Source organism: Cydia strobilella, chromosome 2 (assembly GCF_947568885.1).
Source record: "Cydia strobilella chromosome 2, ilCydStro3.1, whole genome shotgun sequence".
Lineage (NCBI taxonomy): Eukaryota > Metazoa > Arthropoda > Insecta > Lepidoptera > Tortricidae > Cydia > Cydia strobilella.
Genome location: NC_086042.1, coordinates 11286463 through 11304791, shown reverse-complemented (window position 1 = coordinate 11304791; position 18329 = coordinate 11286463). Strand labels below are relative to the sequence as shown.

Genomic DNA, 18329 nt, shown 5'->3' with positions numbered 1-18329 from the left:
AAACTTGTGTAGTATCATAACGGGAAAAAATATTATGTTGTAATATCTAAAGTTCAATTTGCTCGGATGCTAAAACGCAGAATTAAGTATTTAAGTATATATTAAAAAAAGTGCTGTAAAAAGTTAATAAAGCTGGAATGATCACGTTGTTCCGAAGACAATATCTCAGTAGGTACGCGGAATAACTGTATTATCAAGTAGGCAGCGGCGCGTGGCCGCAGACATGAAATATTACACACTTTACTGTACCTCGTAATATTGCGTTCTCGTGCAATATGAAAATTTATCGCTATGCGTGTCTAGGTCTTAGAAAAATGAGTTTAACATGATATTAGATTTTGATCGCTTCATTTGAAACAAATGTGTAAAATTTCAAAACTCATAACATTCATTAAGGGCATATACTCGACAGTAACAATCCCCTTCTGCCGCCACTCTACGTGCCCAAGGTGGGGAAGGATGGTAATAGTTACATGTTACATTCTCATTTGTCCTCGGTCCTTCGAAAATAAGGAAAGACATCGCAAAAATATGTCTTACACCCTCTAATTTTTAAGTCGTTGTTCTTTAATAAAAGTGAATAAATAACTACCGAGGTTAACAACGCTCTCTACATAACTTACACAAAACTACGCCGAACGAACTAAATTAGGCTCTATTTAATTTCTGGAAATAGAATAAATAACTTTAGTTTTTCTTCATGTGTATTTGTATATATATACCGGTAGTTACTACAAGCCTGGCTGGATTTATTTTTATATGTAGAACTCTTAAACCTAAACTTATATATAAAAAAAATATCCATATTCAGGTGATATTACTGCCGCAGCATAACATTGCAGCAGCGGAAAACCTGACCTGTCAACGCTGCAGTTGTGATCCTAATGTCACCTTTGTTATGACAATTAAAGTTTGTAAATGAAATAGAGAGTTCTACAGAACAATTTAATTTAATATCTAAGCATATGTATTAGGGTGGAGCGAAATCCAAAATTATTGAATATAGATTTAGATTTATTTATTTCATAATATTAAATTACAATATAAATTATTTTTACACTAATCTACACGAATTTATATTATGATCGAATTTATATTATAGCAATAGAACCCCACTAAAAGGTGTCTATTTTTTTATTATTTAAGGGAAAAATAATAATAAAATCTTCGCATATACTTTTAGCCTTCTACCATTCGATTATACCGGGTGTAGCTTGTAACATGAGCAAATAATTAAAACATAGATTGCACTCAAACGGTGACACTTTTGTTCAATAACTTTGAAAAATTATGAAGTCAAAGCCTTTCTATGCTTCATACAAAATTAATGTTATCTTCAATGTACGCCATGATCATTGTGATTGACGTTTAGGCTAGGATTTATCAATATCTTGAATAGTTTTCGTGATATCCTCTCCCATAAATTGTGTTCCTAGCATTTCCCTCTATACCTTCTTATTGTTTGGCCTAGTTGCTTGTCACGGTTTAAACATAACAAAATTCGCAATACATTGCGTCTTATAATAAACTTTTCAGTGTATTAAAAATCAAAACACACGTTATTTTTAAAAGTCGCTTAACAAATGTTGGTCAGTATGAGGAATACAGTCTACAGTTTAATTTTTTGCTCGTATTACAGGTCACACCCGGTATGAAGCAATATATGTATATTTTTAATAATATTAATTTATGCTTACTTTTTTTATAACAAGTTAAATTCATTAAATAACATATATGCTCATATCAGCGCATATGCTCGACTCCTAAACTTATTTTTGTTTATAACGTGTTTTTTTATGACACGGTAAAACCACGTAAATAGGGTTTGTATGGAAAAGGCCCTTTAACCAGGATATTGTGGACAAATTAGAGTTTACAACTTGTTACAGAACTGTGAAATCTATTTTGAATGTGATAAGATAATAAAAATTATAATAGTAGTAGTGAATATGTGCCTCAAACAAATAACGTATAAACATGACCCAAAACGGGCGTAAGCGACGACGACGGTCGAAATTTGACGCTCATTAAACATAATTATAATAAGTAACTTTTTTGCTGTAAAATTATACTTTTCGTAATCAATAATATCGTTACTTTGGCACAAGAATGTCTAAAAAAATGTCGTATAATTTTTTACACTGCATTTTCCTTATTTTGCATGAAATTGCTGTTTAATATGAAGTTTTGGAATTATATTATTTCATAAATATTGAAAAAGGCACTAAAATTGTTGTACCTAATTTCTTATTAAATAGTGAAGTAGTATATTTAAATAATTGATGAAAATTTACCTAAGTAAATTTCGTTGGCGGCTAGGTCTAGGGCTAAAAGTAGTGTTTATTTTGAAACTTTATATAATTACTATAATCTTCATGACAAACTACAACTTTTTGTACCGGTTCCGCATTGAATAACAAATTTTTATTTTTGCCCATACAACGACGCTCCACCCTAATATTTATGTATGTATGTATATACTTTATTGTACATAGAAATAAAAACACGAGAAACACAGTTACAGAGTAAATTAAATACAACAAAGGTGAACTTATCCCTGTATGAGATCTCTTCCAGTTAACCTTTGAGAAAATTAGTAGAACAGAAGTAATAACGATGAATGATAAACAAAAACAAGTGTATAATCACTAAAATTTATGAAATGCAAGTTTTGAATACACATTGCTACAAATATACATAAATAGAATTATAACAATAAAAGAATGCATACATATATAAATATAACATAAATAAAAATAAATAAATACTCGATATATAATATAAATAAATATGAATTCGAACCAGAAGAGTAAAGGAAATTAAATAAGTAGGTACTCAATCGAAAAAAACAGAATTACCTAAGTATCGGAAAGCCACAATTTTTTAAGCCTCTCCTTGAGTATCTCGTTCCATAACTTAACGGCGTGGACAGTGAAGGATTTTTTGTATGTGTGCGTCTTATTGTATGGAATTGCGAGTGAAAGATTGGCACTTGATCGAAGACGGTGACCACTACCAGCAGCTAAGAATCTAAATCTTTCGGAAAGGTAAAGTGGCGAAGCAGGATTGAATAGAACATTGAAAAGCAATGACAGGACATGCACATCTCGTCGACGCCGAATCCGAAGCCAGCCAAGCTGAGATCGGACCTGGGATACATGATCAAACTCATAGTTAACTTTAGTTAGTTAAGATTAGTTAAGAATAGTTTATATAGCTTGTATGGTTATAATTATCTTAAGATACTTGTAAATTATAAGTAGATAGGTACCTAAATGTTATTGTACTTACCTCAAGTTACCTAAGGAAGAGCGGTGTCTTCCAACACAGGCATTTATTTTGCTTACTGGGCGGCTCCATCCCTTTGATCACAATGATCATAATATTGTCTTCGGTTACCGCGATAGTTACTCATGAAATAAAACTATGAAAACGGATTATATCGCGTATATTGAATTTATAATACATCCCGACGTTTCGAACTCTTTACAGCGTTCGTGGTCAACGGGTGACATCACCCGTTGACCACGAACGCTGTAAAGAGTTTTATTCCACAATGATCATACTTTACGTGTTTTTGTTGAATAAAGAGTTTTGAATTTGTTTTTAATTTGAAAACTTACGTAGACCGAAAATGTATCGAATACAAATATTTTGCAATCGCTCAAGTTTGTCCAGTAGCTCCTCCTCCAGTAGGTTCAAAAAAGCAGTGCAGCTGCAGTAGCAGCGTAATCTAACAAAGGAAGTAAAAGTGAACAAGCAAGTTATTTTAGTTTGAAGAGGAAGGAAAGTTTAAAGAAGCCTCAGTGAGTGGACAGACGCAAAAAGCATATGCAATGTAGGTAACTCATTTATTTGAGCCTCGTGTCTATTTAAACCGCTATGAAACCGTATCAATACAAAAGGAAACTCAATTATGTGTTGCGAATACAGTAATAGGATGTGAGGGAAAATCAGATCGGGCGGGAACACCAGGCGGGAGATAATGCTCCATCGGGGCGCGGCGGCGCGGCGACGCCACGACCTCGGATTTGTCTTGCGTCCCGCGGTATTATGACGTACCGACCACTCTTAACCCTTTGTCTCGGCCTTTGTTTTGGACATTTTAAATGTAAGTTGCGGTATTTTTAGGGTCGCTTTGCTAATGACTGGAAAATTAGGTAGTTAGTCGGGATAATGTTGGTTAATGTAGATCATCAAGTTTGGCGATTCTTTTAAAAGTAATAAACGTTATAATAGCCTAGCGTAGTGTAAGTTCGCCTTTGTACAAATGATGTGTGTTTTTCCTATTTTATGTGTTACTTTATGTAAAATAAAGAGTTTTACTACTACTACTAATAGCCGTCAAAACGTTCAATTTTCTTTTGGAGTGGTAAATGTCGCTAATCCTCAAACGTATATATACGTAATAGTTACTGCAACTGTAAAGCTAGGAATTAAATATTTTAATGTATTTTGTAGCCGCAATGCTTCTATCAGCGACCGAAAGGGCAAAAAGACGAAGACAGAAGCTGAAAGATGAAGGGAAGTATGAGTAACATAAGGAAAACTATAGAACCTGCGTACCTGCCAAAAAGCAGGCAAAAGAAGAAGTTGCTAGATGAGACAAAACTAGAAAAAGAGTTCAAAAACACAGATCAAAGAAAAAAGTTGAATTATACATGATGCCGAAACGGACTGTGAAGATGACAATATCCCACTTGCTGAATTGAAAAAAAGGCCTTTATACTATATAGTATACCTAATCCCATGAATAATGTTTAAAAAAATATTTATTTGTTTGCTAGAAATGATATAAATATTCAATAATGTTCTGGCTAGTCGCCAGTATCGCGAGTCACGAAATCGACGTAACGCGAGTTCGTATTATTTTAATAGTTTAATTCAATAAATGTATATCTTTGATTCAATTTGGTTAAATATTAAAGAAGTTTGATTATTTAGGTTAGTAATTAATTCATTCAAAAATCAAAGGGAAATCAATAAGCGTATAAGTGAAAAACCCCGTGTCCAGTTAATTTAACGCGAGTATTTTCCACGTTTTTTCGATTTTAATAATTTGTTGGAGGTAAAGGACTTGGATTTATTATTCACACAGATGTCCTTTATGATATTATTATTAAGTTTTCGATATAGGCAGCAGTAGATTTGAAATATGCGACAAGATCGTCACGTATAGTGACTATGAAGTAACGCGAGTCACCGTGGATTGACCCATCTATCTATATACTTACACGGTGTTCCATGACCCACTGAAAACCTAAAAACAGTTTGTTCAGAATCAATAGGAGAATCGATTGCGCTATATTTTAATGGGGGTAATTTTTTAATATTTTTTATTATTTTTACGTGCTCAGTCTACAAGTTTGTAATGCAACAATATCAATAACTAGCATTTGACGTTATTTGTCAATGAAAAACGCCCTTAATTGGCCATTGGTAAATCTTATCTCGTTGCAGTAAGGTATGCAAATGGTCAGTTAACAGTGTTTACGATGGTAACTAGCAATTGTTTGACGTCACTAAAACGACGAAGCATCTTGTGTAGAATTACCAGTCGAATAGAATTGTTAAGAAAGCTAAACAACGAATATATTTTTTTTAATATTTATGGGATTAAAAAATACTCAAGACGAGTTCAAAAAAAAAACAAAATCTGTTGGGGTGTCTCAGGTTTTCAGTGGCTCAAGTAACACCGTGTATATCTACTTGGTCACGGCATCACGCCTGAAAGGGTGGACCAATTTCGCTAATTCTTTTTTTGTTGTGTTTGTTAAATTGTCAGGAGAAGGTTCTTATGAAAGAAGAAATTAAGACACAAGACAATTACTAACAAGAAATGCAAAAAAAAGTAGATAGATATAGGTGAAACGAAGTTCGGCGGGTCATCTAGTCGCCAATAAAATCGATTATATGCCCCTTGCAGATTTCATCGAGAAACGTAAAAAATCGTTTCTAATTTGCATTGTCACAGTGTAAAATTTGCATTGCGATTTGTAAGTTGCATTGTGATTGCTTAATGACATGTGTCACCCTACCTTTCAAGTTTGAAAAATATTATATCTGATCCACATCGATATTGTTATTTATTTCCTAATTTAACGTTTTCTGGGGGAATTTATGATTACTCATTTATGGCCTGTCGTGTCATGTATCACAGTCGCACTTACAATACGATCAGTCGATCACAGAGGATAAAAGTGCGACCATCATATTTATACATGCCGATTATATAGGTAATATTTTACAAACTCTACTTACCATTTTATCAAAATGGGTTTTATTTATGAATGGATCAATGACATCGGTCATCAAAATATCATTTTGTAAAAATCCACAGTACTATTGGTGTTTACGGTAAACATGCCAGAGCTATTGCTAAAAAGTATCAGGAAATATAGAACTATGGTGCATGCTAATAGAACCAATAAAAACGTGATCTGCTAGTTTTTGATATGCCAACTTACAGACATTATGTTATAGATATTACGGCGTTATTGATAAACGCGTTACTGGGCTGAAATAGCTACGAATCGTTTGTCTATCTGTCATTTTGACTTGTGTATTTGTAAAAAAGGGATAAAACATAATTTAACTAAATCAGGCCCGTAAAGTTTTACGAATAAGGGGTATAAAATCCAAGCTATTTTAACTAATTCAGTCGTGCTACTTTAAAATTTTTGAATCGAACTTCGGCTCATACCAATGATTTATATGAAACATTTATGTACGAAATATTGTTTACTTACTTTAATTTTTAACCGACTTCAATTTCATAGAAGGAGGAGGTTCTGTATTCGGTTGTGGCAAATTTTTTTTTTTTTTATGTATGTTCACCGATTATTCCGAGACCCGTGGTCCGATTTGAGTAATTCTTTTTTTGTTCGAAAGGAGCTACTTCCAAGTTGGTCCCATATTAATCTGGTTCTGATCTGATGATGGGATCCCTGAGGAATTGAGGGAACTCCTCAATTTTTAAAGGCACATGTATGGTGATTTGGGTGTTTTCATAAGCAACTTGAGCATTTTCTCTCGAAAACGACCAATTTGATGAAGTGGACCTGATGATGATGATTGTTTTGAAGATAGTGATGATGATTTTTTTAATGTAGGATGTTCAGCGATTACTCCGAGACCCGTGGTCCGACTTGAACAATTCTTTTTTTGTTTGAAAGGAACTACCACCAAGGTGGTTCCACATTAATCTGGTGCTGTTCTGATGATGGGATCCATGAGGAATTGAGGGAACTCCTCAATTTTTAAAGGCACATGTATGGTGATTTGGTCGTTTTCTTAAGCAACTTGATCATTTTTTCTAGAAAACCACCAATTTGATGAAGTGGAGCTGATGATGATGATTGTTTTGATGATAATGATTTCAGCGATTACTCCGGCACCCATGATCCGATTTGAGTTATTCTTTTTCTGTTTGAAAGAAGTTACCTCTCCAAGGTGTTTTCGTAATATTTTTGGTTTTGATCTGATGATGGAATCCGTGAGGAATTGAGGGAACTCCTCAATTTTTAAAGGCACGTGTATGATAATTTCGGTGTTTTCTAAAGTAACTCAAGCATTTCCTCACCAATACTACCAATTTGATGTAGTGCAACTGTAGCCTAACCACGAGTTTGGCACTAAATATTCTTCGTAACTTACTTTGTGTACTTTGTATACGCCAGTACGAGCGAGATGCCTAAACAGTAAGTTACGCACACGATAGCGAATATATCAATGTCAAACTCGTGGTAAGGCTACTGATAACTTCCCTCATATGTGTATTATGATTTTTGATGTAGGTAGTGTTGGAAACAACCAAAGAGACTGAGAGGTGAAGGTAGAGGGTATTAGTGTTTGGGGGGTTTGAGGTTGGGGGTTGAGGGGAGGTGAGTTGATGGGTCGGAGACTGAGGGGTTGGGAGTTAAGGGATTGGGGGTTAGGGTTAGGAGTTAAGGGGTCTGGGGTTAGGGGTCGGGGAATGGCGGTTGAAGGGTTGGTGGTTTAGGGTCGAGGGGTTCAGTGATCAGGGGTTGATGTGCTGTGAGGTTGAGTGATCGGGGGGTTTGAGGGATTGGGTCAGTGGCGGGGCGGAGAATGGATTTACTGACAGGAATGATTTCCCAGACGGACTCGAGGAAAATTCTGATTATTTAATAAAGTTTACGAATTTACAGATAAACATGATTATGTTTTTCATTCATGCGTCACGCTCTTAACAATGTCTTAAAACTAAAAATGGAAAAATAAAAACTTTTATAAAAAAAAGATAAACCGACTTCAAAAAGGATGAAATAAAATATTATCCTTTTTAGGGTGATGTGTTTAAGTATATGCGTTACCAACTGATATGTTTGAAGTCGGTGCCAAGCCAAGTACTCCAAGTAGTAACAATACCAGTCAAAAATAATCAGCTTTATGTCTATAAATCCCATTACAACTGTACAAATGTTATAAACGTGAAAGCAATTATGTCTGCCTCTTTGCTACCTTTTCATGGCTAAACAACTGAACCGCTTTAGCTGAAATTTGGCAGGAAGGTTCCTTGAATTGTTTTATATTTTGAAATGTAGTCCTCTGGATAAGCGACAGAAAATAACTCAGTCCCAATCCCACACTTGCGTGCTATGACTGTTTAAGAATTAGTAAGAAATGCTCTTTAAAAAAATACGACGACAAAACGTATTAGATTTACACTAACGTGCCGACAAGCATGGTACGAACTGCGCCAAGAAGGTTCAACCGTGTGTTCTGTTTCTGTTCTGAGGTGTACAGAAAGTTCGTTTATTGTCGTCGTGTAACGCTGCGTCTTACATAGGCGAACACTCGCGAACGCGAAGCGAAGCGACGCGGCACGGCGCGGCCGGCCCAAGGCGTTCGCGTTCGCAACGAGATCGCCCACGTAGGACACTTCTATATAGGTATCAAAGGATTAATTAAGGCGCCGTGCCGCGCCGCCTTTTAATACGTAGTACGCTGCGTTAGGTAATCCAACGTACATACTTATATAGCCGCATCTTTATCGAATTGCACCAAAATACCTATGAATATATGGTTTAAAATTTGGCTTGGCACCGACTTCAAACATATCAGTTGGTAACGCATATACTTAAACACGGAACCCTAAAAAGGATAATATTTTATTTCATCCTTTTTGAAGTCGGTTTATCTTTTTTTTATAAAAGTTTTTATAGTATTTATTAACATTTGGTGAAAGAAATGACTGTATTACCTGTTACATGAACACATTATTCGGATGTGCATGGACACATTATGAGTGATTTTCATTCTCAAAATGGCTATGCAATTTTGCGACTCTGTGTAAAAAAAAACATCGTTGTATGTGAAGTATGAACGTAAGATTACTTGTATGCAGTGGAAATAAACTCAGTTGCAACAAAAAGTTATAAAGTAATCCAAAGGCCACACGACACGTCAAAGGAGTTAAAAAGGAAAGGATTTATTTTTTAACTACATGTAGGCCATACGGATACCTTAATATTTTAAGAGGGGGCTTAAGGCCAGGAAAATTTAAAGGAACAAAATATATGGCGCGCAGCGCGACCATGCGATGAAATATTTGGCGATTACGCGGTTTTGAACGTTTTACATCATTAGTCTCGTACGCAGCGCGATACCGACCGGACGTGTACTTTTTGCCGCTATAATGGCTGGAAATGTAATTAAGTGTGCGACGTGCAATATTGTGATATGTGAACTGCTTGCATTTGTGCACAATAAAATAGGCGTAATGGAGGAGGAAAGCTTAGTGCGATTGTGCTCAACAGCTTTTTCGGTGAAGGATATAGAGGCCGCAAAGAATTTATTGTTTGCGTCTATCTCGACGAGCATTAGAAAAATCACGAGAAAAAATGTCGGCAAAGAACAAAGAGACCTACAAGATATTATCTCGATTTTTAAACAGACCCAAGCTGAATTGATGCCAATTTTTGTTGCTAAGAAGTTACATTTGCTCCCGCCTGTTACATTCGACTATGTTGACATAACTAGGACGCTAAAAGAATGAGTAATTATGCGAAATGAGATTGATAAAATAAAAAACAGTTATGCTACAGAACTTCAACTGACCGAAATAAAAAATGAGCTTGAAGACTTGAAGCAATCGTCTGCTGTAAATTACAATTATTGTGATTTGAACGTAAATATGAAAAGAGGAAGCGGAGGTAGGCTAAAAAGTAATTGTTATGATAGTGGACCGTAAGGTCTACCTCACATTTCAAAAGATGCAATTAACGGGCATTCAAATCGCAGTCCCCAGGCAACGGCTAATCAGAGCGCGCAAGATGACAGTCGAACCTTCCGTCCTTGTCACACTCGCCGCCTCCGGTTTCATCTGTGCGTCAGGCGCACGCGCAGCAACAATCACCTGAACGCGAGACGAGCGCGGGCGCATCACATGATCACGGAGAATGTCGAACGCAGCCCCCGTAGCAGCAAGTCTGACGTGTGGTCCAAGCGACAAACTGAGTGCGTTCTAGAAAGTGACGAGATGAGTGGTAGAAATGAAAAGGACCAGTCAGAATGGAAAACTGTTCCGGAGAGAAAGAGAAAGAAGAGGTTCATTGGTATTGAGGGAAAAGCTAATATCACTGCATCGGATGCGAAATTTAGAGCCGCGGATATACAAACGCCTCTTTTTGTGTACAGAGTAGACAGTGAAGTTAGTGAAAGCGACATATCCAGTTATATTATGCAAAAGACACAGGTTAGCGTATCAGTCAAGAAAATAAATATACAAAGACACAATCGCTATAGTGCGTTTAAAATATTTGTACTACACACCAAGTTGTCTTTGTTCCTTGTAGATGATTTATGGCCGGCGGGCGTTAGATGCCGTAAGTTTGTTTACTTCAATAGGCAGGTGTATGATGATAAGAAAATAGCAACGGTTCGATCAGCTGACAAGACTCAATTACCTATATAAGAAATAGACACAATATGGCTAAAAATTCTCAGATAAGAATAATAACTCTATGAATAATAAGTTTTAATTGTAAATCGATCGCACGTTCAGTAGAGTGTGTAAGACAGTTATGTCAATCGGCTGACATTGTTATGCTACAAGAAACCTGGCTGCAGCGGGAAAATATAGGTTTTTTGGGCAGCATCGACTCGAACTTCGAATTCACAGGGAAATCTGCGATTGACAGTGAGGCTGGCCTCTTGCGGGGGCGGCCTTATGGCGGGGTCGGTATCCTGTGGAGGAAAAATGTGTTTGACGCGGTATCAGTTGTGAAGTGCAATAGTGCGCGTATAAAGGCTATTAGAATACAATCGGCTGGGCGTTCGCTAGTGTTATTCTCTGTTTACATGCCTACAGACTGTGCGAAGAATGTTGCGGAGTTTACGGAGTGTATGGGCGAGATTGCTGCCGTTGTGGAGGAGTGCAAGGTGGACTCAGTGCTAGTAATTGGTGACTTTAATGCGCATCCCGGTAATAGATTTGGTAACCAACTTAAGTGTTTTTGTGATGACCAAGCCTGGCGTTGTGCGGACATTGAGATGCTGGGACAGGACTCGAACTCATATACATACGTGAGTGATGCACATGGTACAACGAGCTGGCTGGATCATTGTATTGTATCTGAAGCGGCATGGCAAATGATAGTGAACATTACGACACAATATAATGTCTTCTGGTCAGATCATTTACCTCTTGAAATAGTCTGTGATTTTAGTGTATTAAGAGTTAAGTCAGCAAACGAAATAAGGGAACCGAACAAGATTATTTGGGGTGAAAGAAAGTCGTGTCAAATTGCTATGTATCAGGAACACTGTAATAGGGTATTAAGATGCATTGATTTTCCCCATGAGCTAAGAGAATGCTGTGATCGACTTTGTACTAACACAGAACATAGGCGAGTTATTGATGACTTACACGCTAGTCTAATAGATGCTTTACAACATGCCGCATCTGTGAGCTGTGAGAGTACAAAGGCGAAGGTCTGGAGAAAGAAACAAGTGGTCGGGTGGAACAAGCATGTGAAACCACTTCATGCGGAGGCTCGACTTAGTTTTCAGACTTGGGTTCTGCATGGCAAACCTAGGTCGGGGCGCTGTTTTGACATCATGGTAGACACGAGGAAAAGTTTAAACAAAAATTAAAATGGTGTCAGGACAATGAGGACCGGATTAAAGCAGACATTCTTGCGAGACATCATACTGACAAGAATTTTAGCAGTTTCTGGAAACAGACGAGTAGGATGGGTCCTAGGTCGAGCCTTCCCGTGAATGTGATGGGTGAAAGTAATCCGGAAAAGATAGCGGAACTGTTCAAAGCCCATTTCAAAGTCGAGTCACCGCTGGGCCCGTCAAGGGATCCGCCCATGTCGGTGCAGCTTGGCTCTAGAACGCCTATAAGGTTTGCAGCCGGTGAGGTGAAAGCAGCAGTGAAGGGCATGACCCGCGGAAAGTCACCTGGGCATCATTCCCTTAGCATAGAACATCTCCAGTATGCCGTGGATCATTTGCCTAGGGTACTTGCCATGCTCTTCACTCTATGCATTAGTCATAGTTACTTACCTGACGCGATGATTAAAACGGTTGTAGTACCTGTACCTAAAAACCGTACAGGCGATGCGTCAGATATAAGTAACTACAGACCCATCTCATTGGCCACCATAGTAAGTAAAGTGTTGGACAGTATGCTTGACAAGGCGCTGCAGAAGATCGTGCCGCTCCACGACGCCCAGTTTGGGTTTAGGTCAGGTCTATCAACCGAGGCTGCGGTTCTGTGCCTCCAGCATACTGTCCGATATTACACAGATCGTAGAACACCAGTTTACGCATGCTTCTTGGACTTATCCAAGGCTTTCGACCTGGTGTCTTACGATCTCCTATGGAAAAAGCTAAGCAAGGCTGCGGTACCTGGAGAGCTGGTTGAGCTGTTTAAATATTGGTACAGCAATCAGATAACAGGATAAGATGGGCGGGTTCACTGTCGGACTCCTACAAATTGCAGTGCGGGGTGAGACAGGGAGGCCTAACCTCGCCAAGGCTATTCTGCCTGTATATGGATCACCTGATAGAGGAGCTTAGCGGCACTCGAGCGGGTTGTTCAGTCGGAGGGCGGTGCTTCAATAACATCAGCTACGCTGATGATATGGTGGTACTTAGCCCTTCGATTTGCGCACTTAATAAGCTACTGGCCATATGTGAAAGATACGCAGAGGCACACGGCCTCAGGTACAATTCTAATAAGACTGAGTTACTGATATTCAAAGCCGGCACAAAAACATACAGCATAGTACCACCAGTCATGTTAGGGGGCGTTCAGTTAAAATAAGTAACACAGTTTAAGTACCTGGGGCATTGGGTCACTGCGTCTCAAAATGATGACGTGGACGTGGAGAGGAAGCGCAGGGCACTATCAGTGAGAAGCAACATGTTGATCCGCAGGTTTGCAAAATGCACAACAAGTGTTAAGTTAACCTTGTTCAGATCATATTGCCAAACTTTTTACACTTGCAGCCTGTGGATAAACTGCACGAAGAAAGCTTATAGTGCGCTGCGCGTCCTCTACAATAACGCGTTCAGGATGCTGATGGGGCTGCCGCGGTACTGCAGTGCTTCTGGGATGTTCGCGGAGGCACACACGGATGATTTCCATGCCATTATGCGCAAACGCGTCGCGTCCCTGATGCGCCGTGCGCGCGGCAGCACCAACGGGCTCCTGAGTGCGGTCGCAGGGGCATATGACAGCCCGATATTTGGCCACTGGGCGAAATCGCACGCGCCATGTGCTGATTTTCAAAAGATTTTTTTTTTAAATATGTTTAGTTTAAGTTAGTTTTAAGTTTAATATTAATTTAATTTTTTAATTTTAATTTTAATAATATGTAATTCTATGGATGTAATTAATCCAAAATAAAAGCTTTTTAATTTTTTAATTAATTTAATTTTAATTAACTTTGAAAGTGTACTTCTGTTTAAAATATTGCTATATTATCACTGCTGCCTCGGCAATATCACTAACTATTTTTTATACTAATACTAGTAACTCGCCCCGGCTTCGCACGGGTGCAATGCTTATACATATAAACCTTCCTCTTGAATCATTCTATCTATTTAAAAAAACGCATCAAAGTCCGTTGCGTAGTTTTAAAGATCTAAGCATACATAGGGACAGACAGACAGCAGGAAGCGACTTTGTTTTATACTATGTAGTGATTTTACTTCTATGATATGCATGATAACGATATAGAACTTAAAATAAATGAAAATGGAGTTGTTTTAGTGATTTTTTCTATCAATTTAGCTTTAAGCTTTTGGGGTTTTGGATATTTTTTTTGTGGCAGTTACCCTTGGTTAAAATGGGTAAAAATTCAATATAAAAACTACAATTTTGATTTAGCCCCCTCTTAAGTAAACATTAGTTAGTAGGTTCACCCGTTGACGCCGTTTTTTGGGTGACTGCTTGTAAGTAACTTGTGTCAGTTATTTATTTTTTACAAGTTATCAATAAACACTCATCGATTAGGAATATTTTTATTTTAAAAGATCATAAAATGATATCAACATCTTAAAGTTAACACTGATAAATAGATTCGCATTCGTAATGTTATTGGTTTAACATGATATTTGTATATTAGTTACGAGTACAATATTGATTGTCAAACTTTATTGTCATTAGAATAAAATTTATACGGTAATTGTCATTGCGACTATTTTACAAGCGAAATATGGTTTATAGTTTATGATTAGAGCTTATTGTAAAAAATAAAATGTACAGTCGCCATGTAGTGGAGCGGCCAGGGTGCTCACAAATATCTGAACACGCCTATATTGTCAGGGCGTTAGAGTGCGTGTTCAGATTGGGAACACCTTTCGCTCCGATATATCTGATGGCGCGACTGCACAGTAAATTATCAATGCCATAGAGCTGTTTAATTCATAAATTTCATCGTACATTTTGCAAGATATGCATTTGATTTCAAGTCAGATAAGATAAGTATGTTTTTTTACCATGATAAGCAATATTTCCTGCATACAATGAGAGAGTAACAACGTTTAACCTCATGAATAATATAGGTCATCCTTGTTAAATTGCAAGAACAATATACCTACCTAACACAACGTTTTTCGTTTTTATCGGATCTTAAAATAGACTTATTGTTTTCCACTCAACTTTTCATAAATTAAGCTAAAATATTGAACTAACGAAACTTATTAGACTAATGACAGACACAACTCAAAGTGCAGAATGTTCATACCTCTCTCGTAGAATGATGCATGGTCCCTATGACAGTTCATTTTATATGGCGTAGCTGTCACGTCAATTGTTTATGGACATTTTTCGAAAGTTTAGCACATTAATTGATTTAGAAATGTAATATTTAAGTAGTAAATAACGGTAAATACATATTTCTTAATTTTCTTGTAATTAAGCCTTATCAAAAGAGACTTAAAAGGAACTGCCACCATTCGACGCGAGAGTTACCTAAAGATAAGACAAAGACAAAGAGGTAAGACATCCACGACACAGATATTTAACTATTTGTAGAGGTTTTAACTATAAAGCTCCCGTGAGACTCAAACATATTAAATTATTTTAAAGCGGGTCACTCACGTATTATTAAGTCAAATAGCTCGACATGTATCGATCCAATTCACGAGGATCGAAACATGTCGAGCTATTTGACTTAATAATACGTGAGTGACCCGCTTTAAAATAATTTAATATATTTGAAGAGATTATTGCAACAATAATAATTTACCAGTGATCAGTAAAGTTGGTTGCCGATGTCCCTATTAACCCTTTACCGCATACGAAGCCATATATGGCGGATATGATATTCAACTCTATTGACAGCTATTAAAGTTCAAATTTCAACAAATATTTTTTATTACATGCAGTAAATCAAAATCATTAAACAATCCATTAAATACCATGTTGAATGATTTATTTATTTCGTCATTCGATGTGTCCAAAATTATGCCTCTGTAATTAGTTAATTTTACGCCAAGTCGTCATAATTATTTTATTACGAGGTGAACGTATACCTATATACATACCTACGTACTTTGGATTTGTGGTAAATATCGACGAAGACGTAGTTTTCCCTTATCAAAAATTCATGTAAACGCCTTTTATTTCTACAATAAATTCATCCTCATTAGTTATTTCTACATAATTTAAAAAGTCCAAAAGGAACTCCTCTTTCTACTATTATTAAACTTAGATGTATAAATTTGAATGAGCCGAATTTATATTTTAAATACACTATTCGGAAGACGTAAATTTATTATAATATTACTTTCAGATACTTGAGCTAACCTTTATTACTTACTCCTTAAAGAGTAACACAAATCTTAGGTATTAAATACTTTTAACAAAAATTTATAACTAGGTAATGACTGTCATCTCTATTACAATAAATCTTTATTAAGATCTACATTTTATAACGGGTTGTTTTTGTCCAATACTTTTATGCGTATACCTAATAAAAATGTTGTACATATTTTACGTCATATTTCAAAAAATACTCCAAGTTGTTTGATATCGATCTGTTAGTCCATTTAGTCATACATAACCCAAAGATCGACTACACATATTGTATTTTACTAACTACATTATATTATATCTATACATGCATGTTACGTTCGTTTAAATAAGTTGGTCTCTATACATCCTTAATAATCTACAGCTATTGTCTTTATAATCGTATTGTCGTATTATGAAAATAGCGCTAATTATTATCATATTAATCGCCAATCGCCGATCAGTTTATAATAAAATAAAATAAAAAATAATTAACGGTTAACTTATATTATTACAACATGAGTAATGTAACATTCAGCACTTGTAGTCATTTCCAAATAAGATTTAAAAAAGTTTAGATAAATTTATATTTTAATTTGTTTATTTTATTTTAAAACATTAGCTACTACTCAAAATGTAATGTCAAACATGTATAAAACATTAGTTACTACTCAAAATGTAATGTCAAACGTGTATAAAACCTAACGTTTGACTGATATGACGTCTAATAATACATACACTTGCGAGCATTATCTTTAAAAATCCAGTATTAAGGAAATAGTATAAAGGTAGAACAAAAATTCGACCTCGCATTATTTATTGTCTTCATTTACAATCAAGGCATTTAACATTAGGCCTGACCGATAACGTCTAAATAACGATGTTAATGGGCAAACATTCTAACAACCTCAAAATATGTAATACAAAATTCAACAGCCATATTTTATCACTAAGCTGCTGCTAAGGTATTTAATTTTATACAAATAGTTTGATAAGTAGCGCAAGCGCGAGTGAGGGCTTCAAACGCGTGGTTTCGCTGTTGTACAGAACGTATGGAGGGCCGGAGGGACGAGCTTTCTTCCTCTCTGTCCTCTGAGCGTGTTCGTTGTGCGAGTCGTTGGGCGGGGCGTACGCGTTGGTGTTGTATAAATTGATAGCGTTGCCTAGGTCCGCCTGGCGCATATCGTCGACGATGACGTTCTGGTTCTTGTGGTGTCGCTTGGGCTGCCGCGTCGTCGTGCTCGCGGATGTGGTCGGCGCTGATGTTGGCGTTGTCGTAGTTGTTGTTGTCGTAGTTTTTGTAGTCGTACGCTGCGGCGTTTCTGTTGAAAATACAAAGGTAATGTTAAAATATCGGTTTGTAAAATGCTCTGCTTAAAATGTTAAATGTGGCGAAGAGGATCACCTCGGGTCATAAATTCCTACAAAGAAAACTCAGTGAACATCTTAAACGTCATATTAAGAAACCAAAATTTGTGTAGGTACTTAGGTATGTCACAAACGGGTGACTAAATCTAAAAAAATATTTTTAAAGACCTCTACCAAATTTTTTTGAAAGGCCTATCAAACGAGACCAAGATTAAAGGTTTTTAGCGGCAACAAGATTTCATCTCTAGCACCTACTTGAAGTTTAGGTAAGGTACAGTAATTTATTTTCTTAACATTTTATTTTACTAAATAGTGCTAAATATAGACTTTAGTAGTAAAGGTCAGTCAGCTATGCTATAGTCGGACGAACAGACAGACTATATAGCTTAGCTGACTGACCAGTATTACAAAAAACTATATTTTTATTTATTTCAATATTATTAACATAATGTAATCCGCAGATAGAGCACTTATCTGCGGATTATATTATGTTAATAATATCGAAATAAATAAAAAATATAGTTTAGTTGTCAAAAAGTGTAATCTAAGGCCCAATAAGTTCGTGTTCTTCTCTCACTTTCACTGAGCGTAGCGTGCGCCGAGAATCCGAGATGGAAGTGCGTGTGTGCCCGCCGGAAGCGCGGATATTATGTTTTTGAATTTTAATTTTTCGTACTTTTAAATA

The 18329-nt window shown here is 36.5% G+C and overlaps 1 protein-coding gene across 1 annotated transcript in view; it reads right to left on the bottom strand.

The window, feature by feature from the left end:
• Positions 1 to 17076: 17076 nt before the first annotated feature.
• Positions 17077 to 18329, bottom strand: part of LOC134751770 (lachesin-like) — a 76878-nt gene continuing 75625 nt past the window's right edge. Inside the window, exon 8 of the mRNA XM_063687234.1 lies at positions 17077 to 17598. Within this exon, the coding sequence (XP_063543304.1) occupies positions 17252 to 17598 (347 nt within the window). The 3' untranslated portion in view covers positions 17077 to 17251. The remainder of the gene's footprint in view (positions 17599 to 18329) is intronic.